The sequence below is a fragment of the Sphaeramia orbicularis genome, chromosome 5 (genome assembly GCF_902148855.1).
Source record: "Sphaeramia orbicularis chromosome 5, fSphaOr1.1, whole genome shotgun sequence".
NCBI classification, from domain to species: domain Eukaryota; kingdom Metazoa; phylum Chordata; class Actinopteri; order Kurtiformes; family Apogonidae; genus Sphaeramia; species Sphaeramia orbicularis.
In genome coordinates, this window is record NC_043961.1 from 48621569 (window position 1) to 48634077 (window position 12509).

The 12509-nt window shown below is 37.0% G+C and overlaps 1 protein-coding gene across 1 annotated transcript; it reads right to left on the reverse strand.

The window, feature by feature from the left end:
- Nucleotides 1–1360: 1360 nt before the first annotated feature.
- Nucleotides 1361–9341, reverse strand: tbc1d20 (TBC1 domain family, member 20). Its single transcript, XM_030133947.1, has 8 exons — nt 8877–9341; nt 8505–8690; nt 6763–6843; nt 5741–5927; nt 5524–5625; nt 4880–5021; nt 3867–4045; nt 1361–3670 (listed from the first exon to the last, which is right to left on the reverse strand). Exons 1-8 carry the CDS (start codon nt 8932–8934, stop codon nt 3409–3411), a joined length of 1197 nt encoding a protein of 398 aa, XP_029989807.1. The 5' UTR covers nt 8935–9341; the 3' UTR covers nt 1361–3408.
- Nucleotides 9342–12509: the final 3168 nt, after the last annotated feature.

A 12509-nucleotide genomic window follows, 5' to 3' on the forward strand; every position in this document is an offset into this window, starting at 1 on the left:
TTTTAGGCAGAGAAAACAGTACTCAGTGCATCCACAAACAAGTGGTGCCAGACACAACAAACCCCGCCCTTCAGATGTATTGTAGCTTATTTTAGCATCGATCCAGCTGATGTCATAATGCCTATGTGTTTGCTGATGTCAGCATAGACATAGACAGCATAGACAAATTTTGGCCATTATAAGTAAATGGGGAAAAAAAAAGATTTGAAGAATTCATAAAAAATTTGAAATTTGACCTACTTTTCCCAAAATGTAATCACATCTATTCTGGGTCACTGGCAATCTATAAACCATAAGTGGTATAAATTCAACCAATAGTTTTGTTGCTGAAGTGTTAAAGAAACAAACTGAACCAAAAACAATACCCCTTGCCCCCCCTTCGGTGGACGGGGTAATAATGAACTTCCATCACATATTTTTGTGTCACAAAAACAACACAACTTCTAATTATGATTCCTTTCTGAGAAGTATTTTAGAATATTTTGCCAAATTATGTGTTTTGGACTCAACTGATCAACGAGTCTGGCACAGTTTTAAGAAGTTTGTCAATAAGTGACTAAAATGATGAATTTGTTGACAAGTTTTTAAGGTGAAATAATCAGACTGTGAAGGATTTGGCTCCTAAGTGTTTACACTGAGTGAATGTAAAACAAGCTGCACTAATACACTTGATTTTTAAAATTTTACATCAACCAGTTATGTTGTATTTTTGACTAGTTTTGGTTTAAAAGTGTTAATCCTCAGGAAATATAGTAACAATATTCTTTTTATTGTTATTACTAACAGTATATTTTGCTTATTGTGGTGTTAGTGAAGTTGGTACAGATTCATTATCACTTACAACATAAACATGTTATGTCTTTAATATCATTCGAATAAAACCTGGAAAGTGGAGACATTTAAAACTGAAAATCTTCTCCAAGTAGAGGTAGTTATTCCCTGTTTCAGAGTGCATTAACTGCAAGTACACATCTTAAACTTCACTACAACAGTGGTCATCACTGGAAATATGAATATATTGAAATGTATGTCATGTGTACAGTCATTGTTTATGGAAACAGCATATGTTGTATTGCATATCATGCTAGCATTACAAGTGCACATGAACTTATGTGTAAATGAATATGGTAAAAACCAGTGAAGTACAGGTGACGTGGATACTGTAAATGTAACATATGATCAAATGAGGACTTTTTGACTAAAATTATAGAGCAGTTTACTTCTATAGAAAGACATACAAATATCCTCAATCAAATGTCTTTGATTAAATGCTGTTGTTCAGAATAAGCTGTATGGTGTCCATCTCATCAATAATGCCATAAATGTAAATTCACATGTGGATGTAACAAAAACACATTAAAACAGTTTCACTCTAGTTTATTAGCATTTTCTTGTACAACTTTACATTAGTATTACAGATTTATTCTAACAAAAAAAAAACAAAAACCAAAACATAAAAGGCAGATAAATCATTTAGTGCAATGAAATTATAAACCACTGAGTGCAGACATATGGTGCGTCACAATACTGCTCAACAACTGTACTCTGGAGCACCTCCGTCTGTCCTTGAACATGCTCTGAGTCACTTTCATTTTATTCACTTTGTACTTTCAGCCTGAATCAGTGATTCGCTACAAAGGCAATTACACTATAAAACTTAATAGAGAAATGTGGTGATAATGTGTTATTTTCCTAAAATGGCAAAAACAACTTCACCGAAGTGGGATTGTTGCACTGTCAGTGAGTAATCCTGAAGAACAGTGGTAAACAAAAAAAACCTGATAAGGATTACGGACAACCCAGAATTTCTACCATAAAATGAAGTGCTCTGATACACTAGTTGCTGTGAATTCTGCTTTAAGACTCAGGTAATCAGGCCAGTGTAACACTGAGCCCTGAGCAGTCCCAATGTGACATGAAATATCTGATTGAATAGAAGTGAGTGGAACATTGGAATGAGCTGGACCGCCTCTGAAATTCAAGCGCTGCCTCAACTGTACTCAAAGTAACGAGATTCAGTAAACAGATATATCCCCACCAGCTGGAATTCACGGTCAAAACAAATGCTAAATTTAAGGTCTTGGCATGTTTTTGTGATGTTGTGCATGAGTGAGAAAAGTGCAGACTAAAACAATTTAAGGTGACTTTGCAAAAATAATGGAGTGAGTGAAGACTGGGTTTTGAAATGGTTACATGTCATTTTGCTTGTCATGTGTCCCAGTTGTGATGGTATGCATCATATGGCAATGGATGAGTGAATATGTTACTGAAAGAAATGAGAGATTTAATAATTTACTCCAGAAAAAGTGAGGCAAAAAGCATAATCCCCCATCATCTGGGGTCATGAAACAGAGGCACATATTTAAGGCAGTGCAACATAATATTCAAATAACTATTGACAAATAATAGTTAACCGCTTAAAAGACAATAAAAAATATACTTTATGGGCTATGACAGCACTTTATTCCCTTCCATAACCTTAAGTATTCTACTCTAATAGATTGTTCAAGCTAAAGCATTTGATAAAATCTATAGTTTGATACCCTGAAGAAATCTTAAGATTAATTAAAGCCAAATCTGAACCAATTCTAAAAATCAACTATCAATTTTAAAAATGTGATGTGTTTTGATGATATTGACTGCCAGGGAAGAAAACAAGTCATTTTACTTTCTGACAGTAAAGCCTGTACAACCAACTAAGTATGACCCTTAAAACATAACACAATGATGACCTTAAAAAGTGCCTGTGTGTCATGACCAAGTCTCTTCATATCTATTTACTTATGTATAAAATGAGATACAATAATTATACAGAGAGGATTCTCACAATCCTCTTTTTGGTCTCAGTCCTGGTATCAAATAGATAACAAACGTGTTGGGGCCATACATACATACATACATGCATACATACATACATAACGCACATACACACACACATTCGCATACATTTATTCACTCCAGCTTTCTTAATTGGCAGCAATTTCAAGTGTAGGGACTCCACTAAGCTTTCGGCATAAATCTCTGTAAGCACAATTTAATATCAGATATTAGATATCCTAATACCAAATATAAAGAAACTAATAATGACACCATCAATAGGAGTTCTTACAAATGCAGTCTTTTCATTTGTGATAGGATGGATTCTCCACTGCAGAACACTGGCCGCTGTTGGTGTTATACTCTTTAGAAGCTGTAAAAAAGCCCTCAGCAGAGGCCTTAGCAGCCCTTCATAGGATGCTTAGACATCCTAGAAGATGAAGGAGAACAGTTATTACTCGTTTCAGTTTGGGAGTGCACCTTAGACAGTGTTTTAGACTTCATGGCGTATAAAAAGTACAGGTCCGGAACCTCAACAGGTATTTAGTCAAGGACAGGTAGGTGGAGTATGAGGGTTAAAGGAGGAGCAGTTCAGGGAAACAGGTCCAGTTTGGGGGCCCACTCCAGAGCCGTGTTGACCACAGCAAGAGCCGCTGCCCCCAAGGCCACAGTCAAACCCATGACGGCCAATCGAACAAACCGCCGCGCCGCTGAAGGCTGGGCCACTGCAACTACTGAGTTTGCTGCTGAGCTCTCCAGGGCAGCATGTTTCTGTCTGCGACGGCGACGGAGGACTGAGTCTGGACGTTGAGTGGATGCAAGTTCAAAGTCCTTAAAGGTAGAAGCTGCCATGCTTAGGGAGGAAAAGGGAAAGACAGAGAGGGAACAAGGTAGACAGAAAATGTATTTGTTAATGAAAAATCGTGAGCAATGATAGTGGTTGAAAAGCAGAGGAAACAGAAATGTGAATATGAGTAAATGGTGATATGAGGTAGCAGAAAAATAATAGCTTCTTAATGATTTGAAAAGGGTAATGAACCTACCCATACCTTTCATGTGAGGCAGCCTCTCTGGCCAGTTCAGAAGGAGGAAACTGGACAAACAGGTCTCCTGCTTGACTGATGAGTGTCTCATACGGCAGATCTTGAGGAATCTGAGACAGCAGGTGATGAACCATGGCCATATCACATTCACACTCCAATACCTCCTCTTCTCTGTAGAGTACGATCTGCAAAACACATACACACTCGGCTGTTATTCATGGCCACAATAAATCAAGTATTTACTATTAGACACGCTGTGATCAAAGGTTAAGAATGATATTCCACTGAAGACTAGGTGCAAAATGTCACAGAAAAGGACAATGCTGGAGACTAAAACTCACATGTTAGAATAGAATAGAATAGAATTAACAGCTTTATTGTCATTGCAAAATACTCCTGAAAAGTGCAATAAAATTAGTTTTTATGTTCTGTAAGGTTCTCAGAGTAAAAATATACAAATCACTCATAAAAAGTCAAGAACTAGAAGCACTCGGAGAGCGCAGACCTCCGCCAAGGCTGATCATTGCCCCCCCCCCCCCCCCCCCCCCCCCGTGGGCCCCCCCACCCCCGATCACCACCAAAATTTAATCATTTCTTCCTTATCCCATTTCCAACAAACCCTGAAAATTTCATCCAAATCTGTCCATAACTTTTTGAGTTATGTTGCACACTAACGGACAAACAAACAAACAAACCCTGGCAAAAACATAACCTCCTTGGCGGAGGTAATAAAAATATAACAGTAAGTAAAAAGACAAACACAACCAAGTCCAATATCAATAAAATGTGCAGGATAAACAGGTGACAGAACGACTATAATGTCAAGTCTTTTTGAGTAAATTGAGTGGTGCAATGTCCTGAGTATGGGTTCCGTTAATATTATTTACATAGCAGCAGAATGAAATTACATTGTAAAGTGTCCTTGTTTATTTGGTTTGGTTCAGAGCCTTTTGTGAATATAAGTAACTCATTCAGTACTTAGAATTTCACACTAGGACTGCTCATTACAGGAAACTCACCACAGCAGCAAAGTAGATGGGCATCAATGGATGGCAGGCAAGGAAGAAGTCATACAATCGTACAACATGGCGGAAGTCTGATAGGACATGGCCAAACCAGGTGATCAGCCAACTGAGAGCGAATACAGTGCCCACCTCAGACCTAACAATGAGCAAGGCACCATGTTTACATTAAAATACACAAACAATGCTCCACCAAATATACAGTGCAATAGCTATGGCATGTATGTACATAATAGTGGAAACTAAAGTCATACAAAGAGATTTGATTATAGAACTTAAACATCCAGGTGGTGGACTCCATGACCTGTGTCTTTTACTTTTTATAGGTGCAAAACTTAATCCTGCTGAGATTTAATAGCAACAGTTTAAGAACTTTGAAAGGAATATGTTACCTGAAGTGTGTTACATACACTCGATGTCACAATTCACATCATCCATTAGGACAGAATTTAAGAGTCATAAATATGAGACGGTTGAGAACAAAGCCTTAATGATCTCAGCATACGCATTAGTTATAGTTACCTCAAATAAAAAAATGTAATTATACATCAAAACTACTTACAACACTTAGACTGTCACGCCTTAAAACTAAACACATAAAATTGCGTCTCCCTGCTCTCACAAATACAACAGAGCCTTACTGCTGCATGAAGTCATGAACCTCGGGGTTGACCCTCTCAATGATGGGCATCAAGTAATTAAGAATATGTTTTGTGTTGTCCATTGTGGGGTCCATGAAGTCCCTGAGAAAGATGAAAAATGTATCATATTTTAGGAGAGTACAGTTACATATGGAGAGACCTGGACAGAACAGAGAAAACAGGCGGAAAGCTTACACCTACTGCAGCAGCTATGTACCTGAGGTGATGAGTGGAGAGCTTTTCCACCAGAGCAGTTGCTAGTCGCTCTCCCAGGACCAATAAGAAGGTGACAACAATGTCATGGTAACCTTGGTAATAGTGCAGCTGGGGATTTCGTTTCAGAACTCGGAGGATAATGTCAATCAGCACTTCCTGCAACCCCTCTCTCTGCTCATCTGGCATACCTGTACAAGCCCAACAGAAATCAAAGAAATACAAATTAACCTTTTTAAGCTTTGATAACATCACACCGCATCAATAATCCTACATATATAAATTTTAGTCGTAGTTATTTTTCATTTATGATTTTCATTTATGATATTGTGTGAGATGCGACAATTAACAAACTTTGCTGTTCTCCTCAATAGAATAGATTACAACCCTAACAATTAGAAAGAATAAATGGCCACACACTAATTGTCGGCTTGCCTACTCACCAAATCTATCAAATACACGAATGAAAAAATAAATAAGAAATCTCAGTTTGGTATAAATACTCTATTGTTCAGATGCTGATGTATTTGGAGTACTACCAATACATCTACAAGACAGTGATAAAACAAAACATAAAAAAAATACAGCAGAGTTTTTTTCATTTCTACAAATATATTTGTATAAAATTTTGACAGCAAATCTGTTTCATCATTGGCACAGGTCAAACTTTACTAGGATCTGGGACTCTGAGCAGATAGTAGTGTAAATTAGAAAAAGCATTTTAGAAAAGCATTAATATATATCAGAAAGACTCCTAAAAATGTTATCTTCCTCATGACTGCAATATGACTATGGTTTAGATAATATGAAAAAGCATTCTTGAAAGCACACAACACAATACAACTTAGAGCAGCACAATGCTTCATTAAAACATTATGTTGTAGAACATAACAGCTACTACTATTCGGATATTGTACTTGGGCATCTGGAGTTGAAGATAAACAGCTTAACAGCTTGGATGTATATATTCATATGTAGATGTATTGATGTTTTAAGCATTGGAGAAAAAAAATGCCTTGGCCTTACCAGGTGGGAATCTCCGAAGGGAGCGCTGTACATCCAGCAGCACCTGGTTATAGTCCTTGTTGTTTTCCCGCTCTACAGTTTCTATGCAAGACATGTCCCCATTAGCATGAAAGTTAAACAAATGTGTGAGAGAAGTTGCACCTGGTATGACTGTGTGTTTCTATTTATCATACAGAGTGGAAAAGGGGAAGTATATGCAGGTCCGTAAGTGTCCTATATATATATATATATATATATATATATATATATATATATATATATATATATATATATATATATATATATATATATATATATATATATACAGGGTGGGGAAGCAAAATTTACAATATTTTGAGGCAGGGATTGAAAGACAGTGTATGACCAATTAGTTTATTGAAAGTCATGAGAATTTATTTGCCACAAGAAAATTGACATAATAGAACATTTTTTTATTCTATGTGTCCTTCTTTCTCAATAACTGCCTTCACACGCTTCCTGAAACTTGCGCAAGTCTTCCTCAAATATTCGGGTGACAACTTTGCCCATTCTTCTTTAATAGTATCCTCCAGACTTTCTCGTAATAGCTTTGCTCATAGTCATTCTCTTCTTTACATTATAAACAGTCTTTATGGACACTCCAGCTATTTTTGAAATCTCCTTTGGTGTGACGAGTGCATTCAGCAAATCACACACTCTTTGACGTTTGCTTTCCTGATTACTCATATGGGCAAAAGTTTCTGAAAAGGTATGGATAATAGTGTTAGGTATGATTATGACATCAATATATGTTTGGTTTCAAAACAATTGATGTAGTGCCTACTGAGAAAAAAACAACTAAATGTTCATTGTAAATTTTGCTTCGCCACCCTGTATATACACACACACACACATATATATATATATATATATATAAATATATGTATATGGGTGCTTCTGTGAAACTGGTCCCTAAAAACAGGACATGGGGGCTAAAAATTCAAACCAGATGTAGACTAATGTTGTAAAGCAAGTTTGGAAGCACTTTGGGTGTATTTTAAAAATAAATATTTACTGAAATAAAAAATAAACTATTTTCAGATAAACACATTTTTATATTATTTTACATTATATTTAATACAAAAATCTGCTTGTAACACAGTAAAAAGGACACAAAAATTACATGCAACTATTTTTTTTTAATATCTCTTCATTCTCTCACAGGTACATTTTGGGAATTGAACTAATTATGCAAGGCTGAGTGTTTTACAAAAATGACCGCTGTTGCAAAATCATTTGCGATTTATATGCATTTAACTGGGCAGGTTCTGCATGTAACACAAGTGGACATAATGGATTACATACAAAACCTGGAATGAGACTGCCAACCCATGAAAAACCTGCATGTCTGGATTAGAAAAAACACTAGGACCATCAAATTTAACAGTGTCTTAATTTTATAACGCTATATAAGACCATTTCAAGCCATATGTTCCAGATCAAATGTACTGACACCAAGGTAACTTTTCATGTCCCAATTTTGGTCCCATTTTTGGCCCCAATATTTTATTAAAAATTCTTACATTTTGGGATGGCACAGGGTATAATAATTTGCATTTATCTGAGGTCATCATTAGGTACCTCCTGGGGGGAAATATGTCTAAAATTGCCTTCTATTACTGGGTCTAAAAAGCTCGTATAGTGCCAGGTACCAAAATGTACTCAGTTTCATAGAAGCACCCATACGTATATTGGTCTGTGTGTGCAGGTAGGAAACACTTTACCTGGCTCTTGCTCCATGACCTGAGGGGGAACGTTGAGAAGCCGAGGCCATACTTGACAGCGGATCTCATCCGTCAGCAGTCCCCCTTCACTGATAGCCATCCTCCTCAGAGCTGCTACGTCCACTGGACTGGCATTCAGGGCCTGTGTGATGTCTATAACTTTCCTCTTCCGCCTGGAGTCCAGGTCTGAGACACATTACAAGGTTTAACTAGTTAGCCTGTGCTGACTTTTTTGTCTTATCAATATGGTCAGCACGTTTTATCGTTGTAAATGTAAGAACAGGAGGTACTGTTTTTAAACGTCAGGCATTAGTGAAACATCTAAATATATGACAGCCAAGTCACAAGACAGCTAACTAGCCACAGACTTACCGCCACCTTGTTTCCCATTCACTGGTGAGGAAGCACCAGCACTTCTAGATTTCTTCATTTTCACCACCTCTTGATGTCTGTGTTATATAACAGTGTAGGCCATCCTTAGTCGTTTGGCTAACCTCTATTTAACCCCCTGTTACAGCCGAATTGTGACTAATTAGCTAGGCTAGCCTCATACAAACCCGGCTAACTAGCTAACATTAACAACGTCCAGTGTGAACGTTAGCTTGGTATTAAGCTAACATTACATTCCCCTGTTTCCGAAACCGCTCTTTTCAGCAACACAGCCATCACGACTTTATCCTACTGCTAAATTATTGACCATTCCGGAAACGTATCGCTTTATAACGGGGCGGATAACTGTAAAGTGCTAAATCGGCTACATGTTTACATTGGCTCTCTAACAGGATTCTGCAGCCTGTGCTAGCCTCCACTGTTCAGACTGACGTCATCAGGATGGAGATGGGAGGCGGCCAGAAGGAGGAGCCTTCAAGTCTATCAAAACCTCCCGGAAATAAGAAAAAAATGATATAAACAGATAGACAAACTGTCAAAATTATTAATTTAAAGGCAAAGTACTATGAAAAAATATGTGCTGATTGTCTCATTTCTCCGTTTTTAGACCCGTATAAAAGCACTATGTGAGGAGGTCACTGAACACTTCAGATGCTATTTTGTTCAGACTGGTGAGTACTATTAATCTGATACACTTTCAAGAGGAAGTAGTGTCAAAATTAATAATAATTGAAAGGTAAAAATCACTGAAATGATCAATGGAATTATTCTGTGACCTCTTAGGAAAATGATTTTATAAGAGTTCAACATTAAGAAAATTATTTGATCAATATTGATTATTTCATGGACTTTGCCTTTAAATTATTAATATTACTCATTTTGACAGTAAATTTTCTTGAAAATGCATCAGACTCATAGTATTCATCAGTCTGAACAATAATCTGTTGGAATTCTTCTGTGACCCCTTAAGGAAATAATTTCATAAGGGTTCAAAGTTCAAGAAAATTACTTGATTGATATTATTTCATGGACTTTACCTTTAAATTATGAATGATTTTGATAGTAAATTTCTTCAAAATGCATCAGACTCATGGTATTCATCAGTCTGAAAAATAATCCATTGGAATTCTTCTGTGACCTCTTAAGGAAATAATTTCATAAGAGTTCAAAGTCCGAGAAAATGACTTGATTGATATTATTTCATGGACTTTGTCTTTAAATTATTAATAATTTTGATAGTACATTTCTTCAGAATGCATCACACTCATACTATTCATCAGTCTGAACAATAGTCCATTGGAATTGTTCTGTGACCTCTTAAAGAAATGATTTCATCAGGGTTCAAAATCTTCATTATCAAGTGTTCACTTTTTTTTCCTGTACTATAATGTCGAGAATAGACACGCATATATTTTTAAAGTGTCAGGTAAAACTAATTTATGCTGTATTTTTGGGGAAATCATACCTTAAATTACGTATTGGTTTGGCTAACGTTACTTCTTAGTAAAGGCCTTGTTAGCATCTTTCATGGTTTTTGTCTTTGTGTGTGATTCTGAACCTTGTGCTCTACATGATTTATGAACCAACTTAAACTGAGACTAACCCAGTTTTTCAAATAAGGGGCTACTCGAGCACAAAGCTACAACGACGCATGAGGGCCAGATAAGAAAATAAAAACACTTGTCAGTACAAGAATAAAGTAATAAAATATCGAGATAAAACCCGTAATTTTATGATAATAAAGTCTAATACAAAGTCATAATTTTACAAGAAAACAGTTGTAATATTTCGACAATAAAGCCATAATATTATGAGAATAAAGTAGTTCTAAAAAAGCCCCTCTCATAATTTTACGAAAATCATGTCATACTTTTACGAGGTTAAAGTAGATAATGCATATAATCCTTCTGGTCAATACACTGTCTATTGTAAATGGACTTTGTATCAGCTGGTTCTTTGCCCTAGTTTCAGACCCTGGTTGTCAGTAATGAAACCATTTGTTTTTTTCATGTAAAAAGAACAATGATCCCCTACACCCTGGATGTCAGGAGCAGTTTCGTGCCACATTCATGGACCACGTGTTCTTTCGTAGCTTGTCAAGTCCAAATGTCCTTAATTTAATTTCATATTCCACATTTTTCCCGGTCTCGCTGTGTTTACTGCTACACTCCATCATGTTGAACGAGGGTTTTTTTTTTTTTCTTTTTCTTTTTTAAATATTAAACTTGCCAGGTTGGGTTTTGCCACTCAGTCTGATTTAGAGGGGCGTGGCTTAGGGGGGAAGTGACGTATGTGCATACCACCATTACTTAAGATAGCATTACCATGTAGCTTAGATGTGTAGGGTGTGTTACGCCTATTTCCTCTGTCATCATGACGAAGAAAAAGAAGCGCAAGTAAGTTGTAAAATTGACTGTAACCTCAAAGTATGTTTGCGAAAGATATACAACAGTCCTTCAGTGTGAACAAACACAAGTGAGTCTGTGACAGTTAATTTAGTACATTTCCCTAGTTTTCAATCTTGACTGATTGACGTTAGCTAACGCTAGCTGGGTTATTTAGGATTAGTATCAAGCTGCTAATTACAGCTAATTACAGCTAATCATATCCACACTTATCAGATGAAGAGTAACTGATGACCGTTTTTTTTTTTTTTTTTTTTTTTTTTTTTTGCTTATTAGGGTACATTTAATTATTTGGTATGGAAATCTGTTTACTAATATTAAGGCACGTGGCCTCATTTGTTTTGTGTGTGCTAGCTCAATTCAGACCAGTGGCGGCTGCTGGTCTTTCAGACAGGGGAAGCTCATTGTCGGCTTACATGGAAAAAAAAAAAAAAAAAAAGTCAAGTTATTTAAACACAAATTCGGCCCTCCGTTCCTTTTTAAGAAAATGCTCAGTGACCTTATCGTACCAAGTAGGCGTCTTTTCCAGGGACTGGACCAGTGTCCTCTGAATGGCCAGCAAACCTAGACTGCTCAGATTGCCTTGGCCCATTGTGTTGTGGGTGTAAGACTTCAGCCTTTTTAAACAAGAGATGCTCCTTTCACTCCGACCTAGCCGACAGTTTGATTGATTTAACTATCTACAAAACGATATTAAACTCAAACAAGAAATGATTAAATTATGTAACTGAAACAAGAAAACGCTGAAATTATGTTAAATTGAAACAGGGAAGTTCAATGAATGTGTTTTATTTACAGTGCAAGAAATGAACGAGTAATTTCGTAGTGGTTTTTCTCTCGATTTCACAGCAGAATGTGCGACGGTATTAAACTGAACTGTCAGTGAAGGAGTAGATCTCAAAATAGCTGTCAATCAAACGGGATTCAGCCTTGCGTCTGATCCTCCAATCAGCACGTGGGATTCTGGCGTCCAGCCCGGCCGAGCTCCGCCCACAGCTCCATTCACCCCCTGAGACGCCCGGCGCTCGGGGGCGGGACAACATCGTGGCATTTATCCAATTACCGTCCAGTTTTGAGGCAATGAAAAAAACTGTTCCACTCAGTCCCATTGAAGCCCAGAGACCCCCGGTGTCTACGAGCAAATGCACTGAGCAGAGATGTATGAGAAAATAGCGCAACGGGAATGTATGAGAAGTGAACAACATCGAGT

Coding starts and splice junctions, on each gene's coding strand:
- tbc1d20 (XM_030133947.1), bottom strand. CDS start 8,934: ATGAAGAAATCTAGAAGTGCTGGTGCTTCCTCACCAGTGAATGGGAAA. Junction 8,691..8,876: donor GAATGGGAAACAAGGTGGCG/GTAAGTCTGTGG, acceptor AATGTGTCTCAG/ACCTGGACTCCAGGCGGAAG. Junction 5,022..5,523: donor GTTCATGACTTCATGCAGCA/GTAAGGCTCTGT, acceptor GCTCATTGTTAG/GTCTGAGGTGGGCACTGTAT.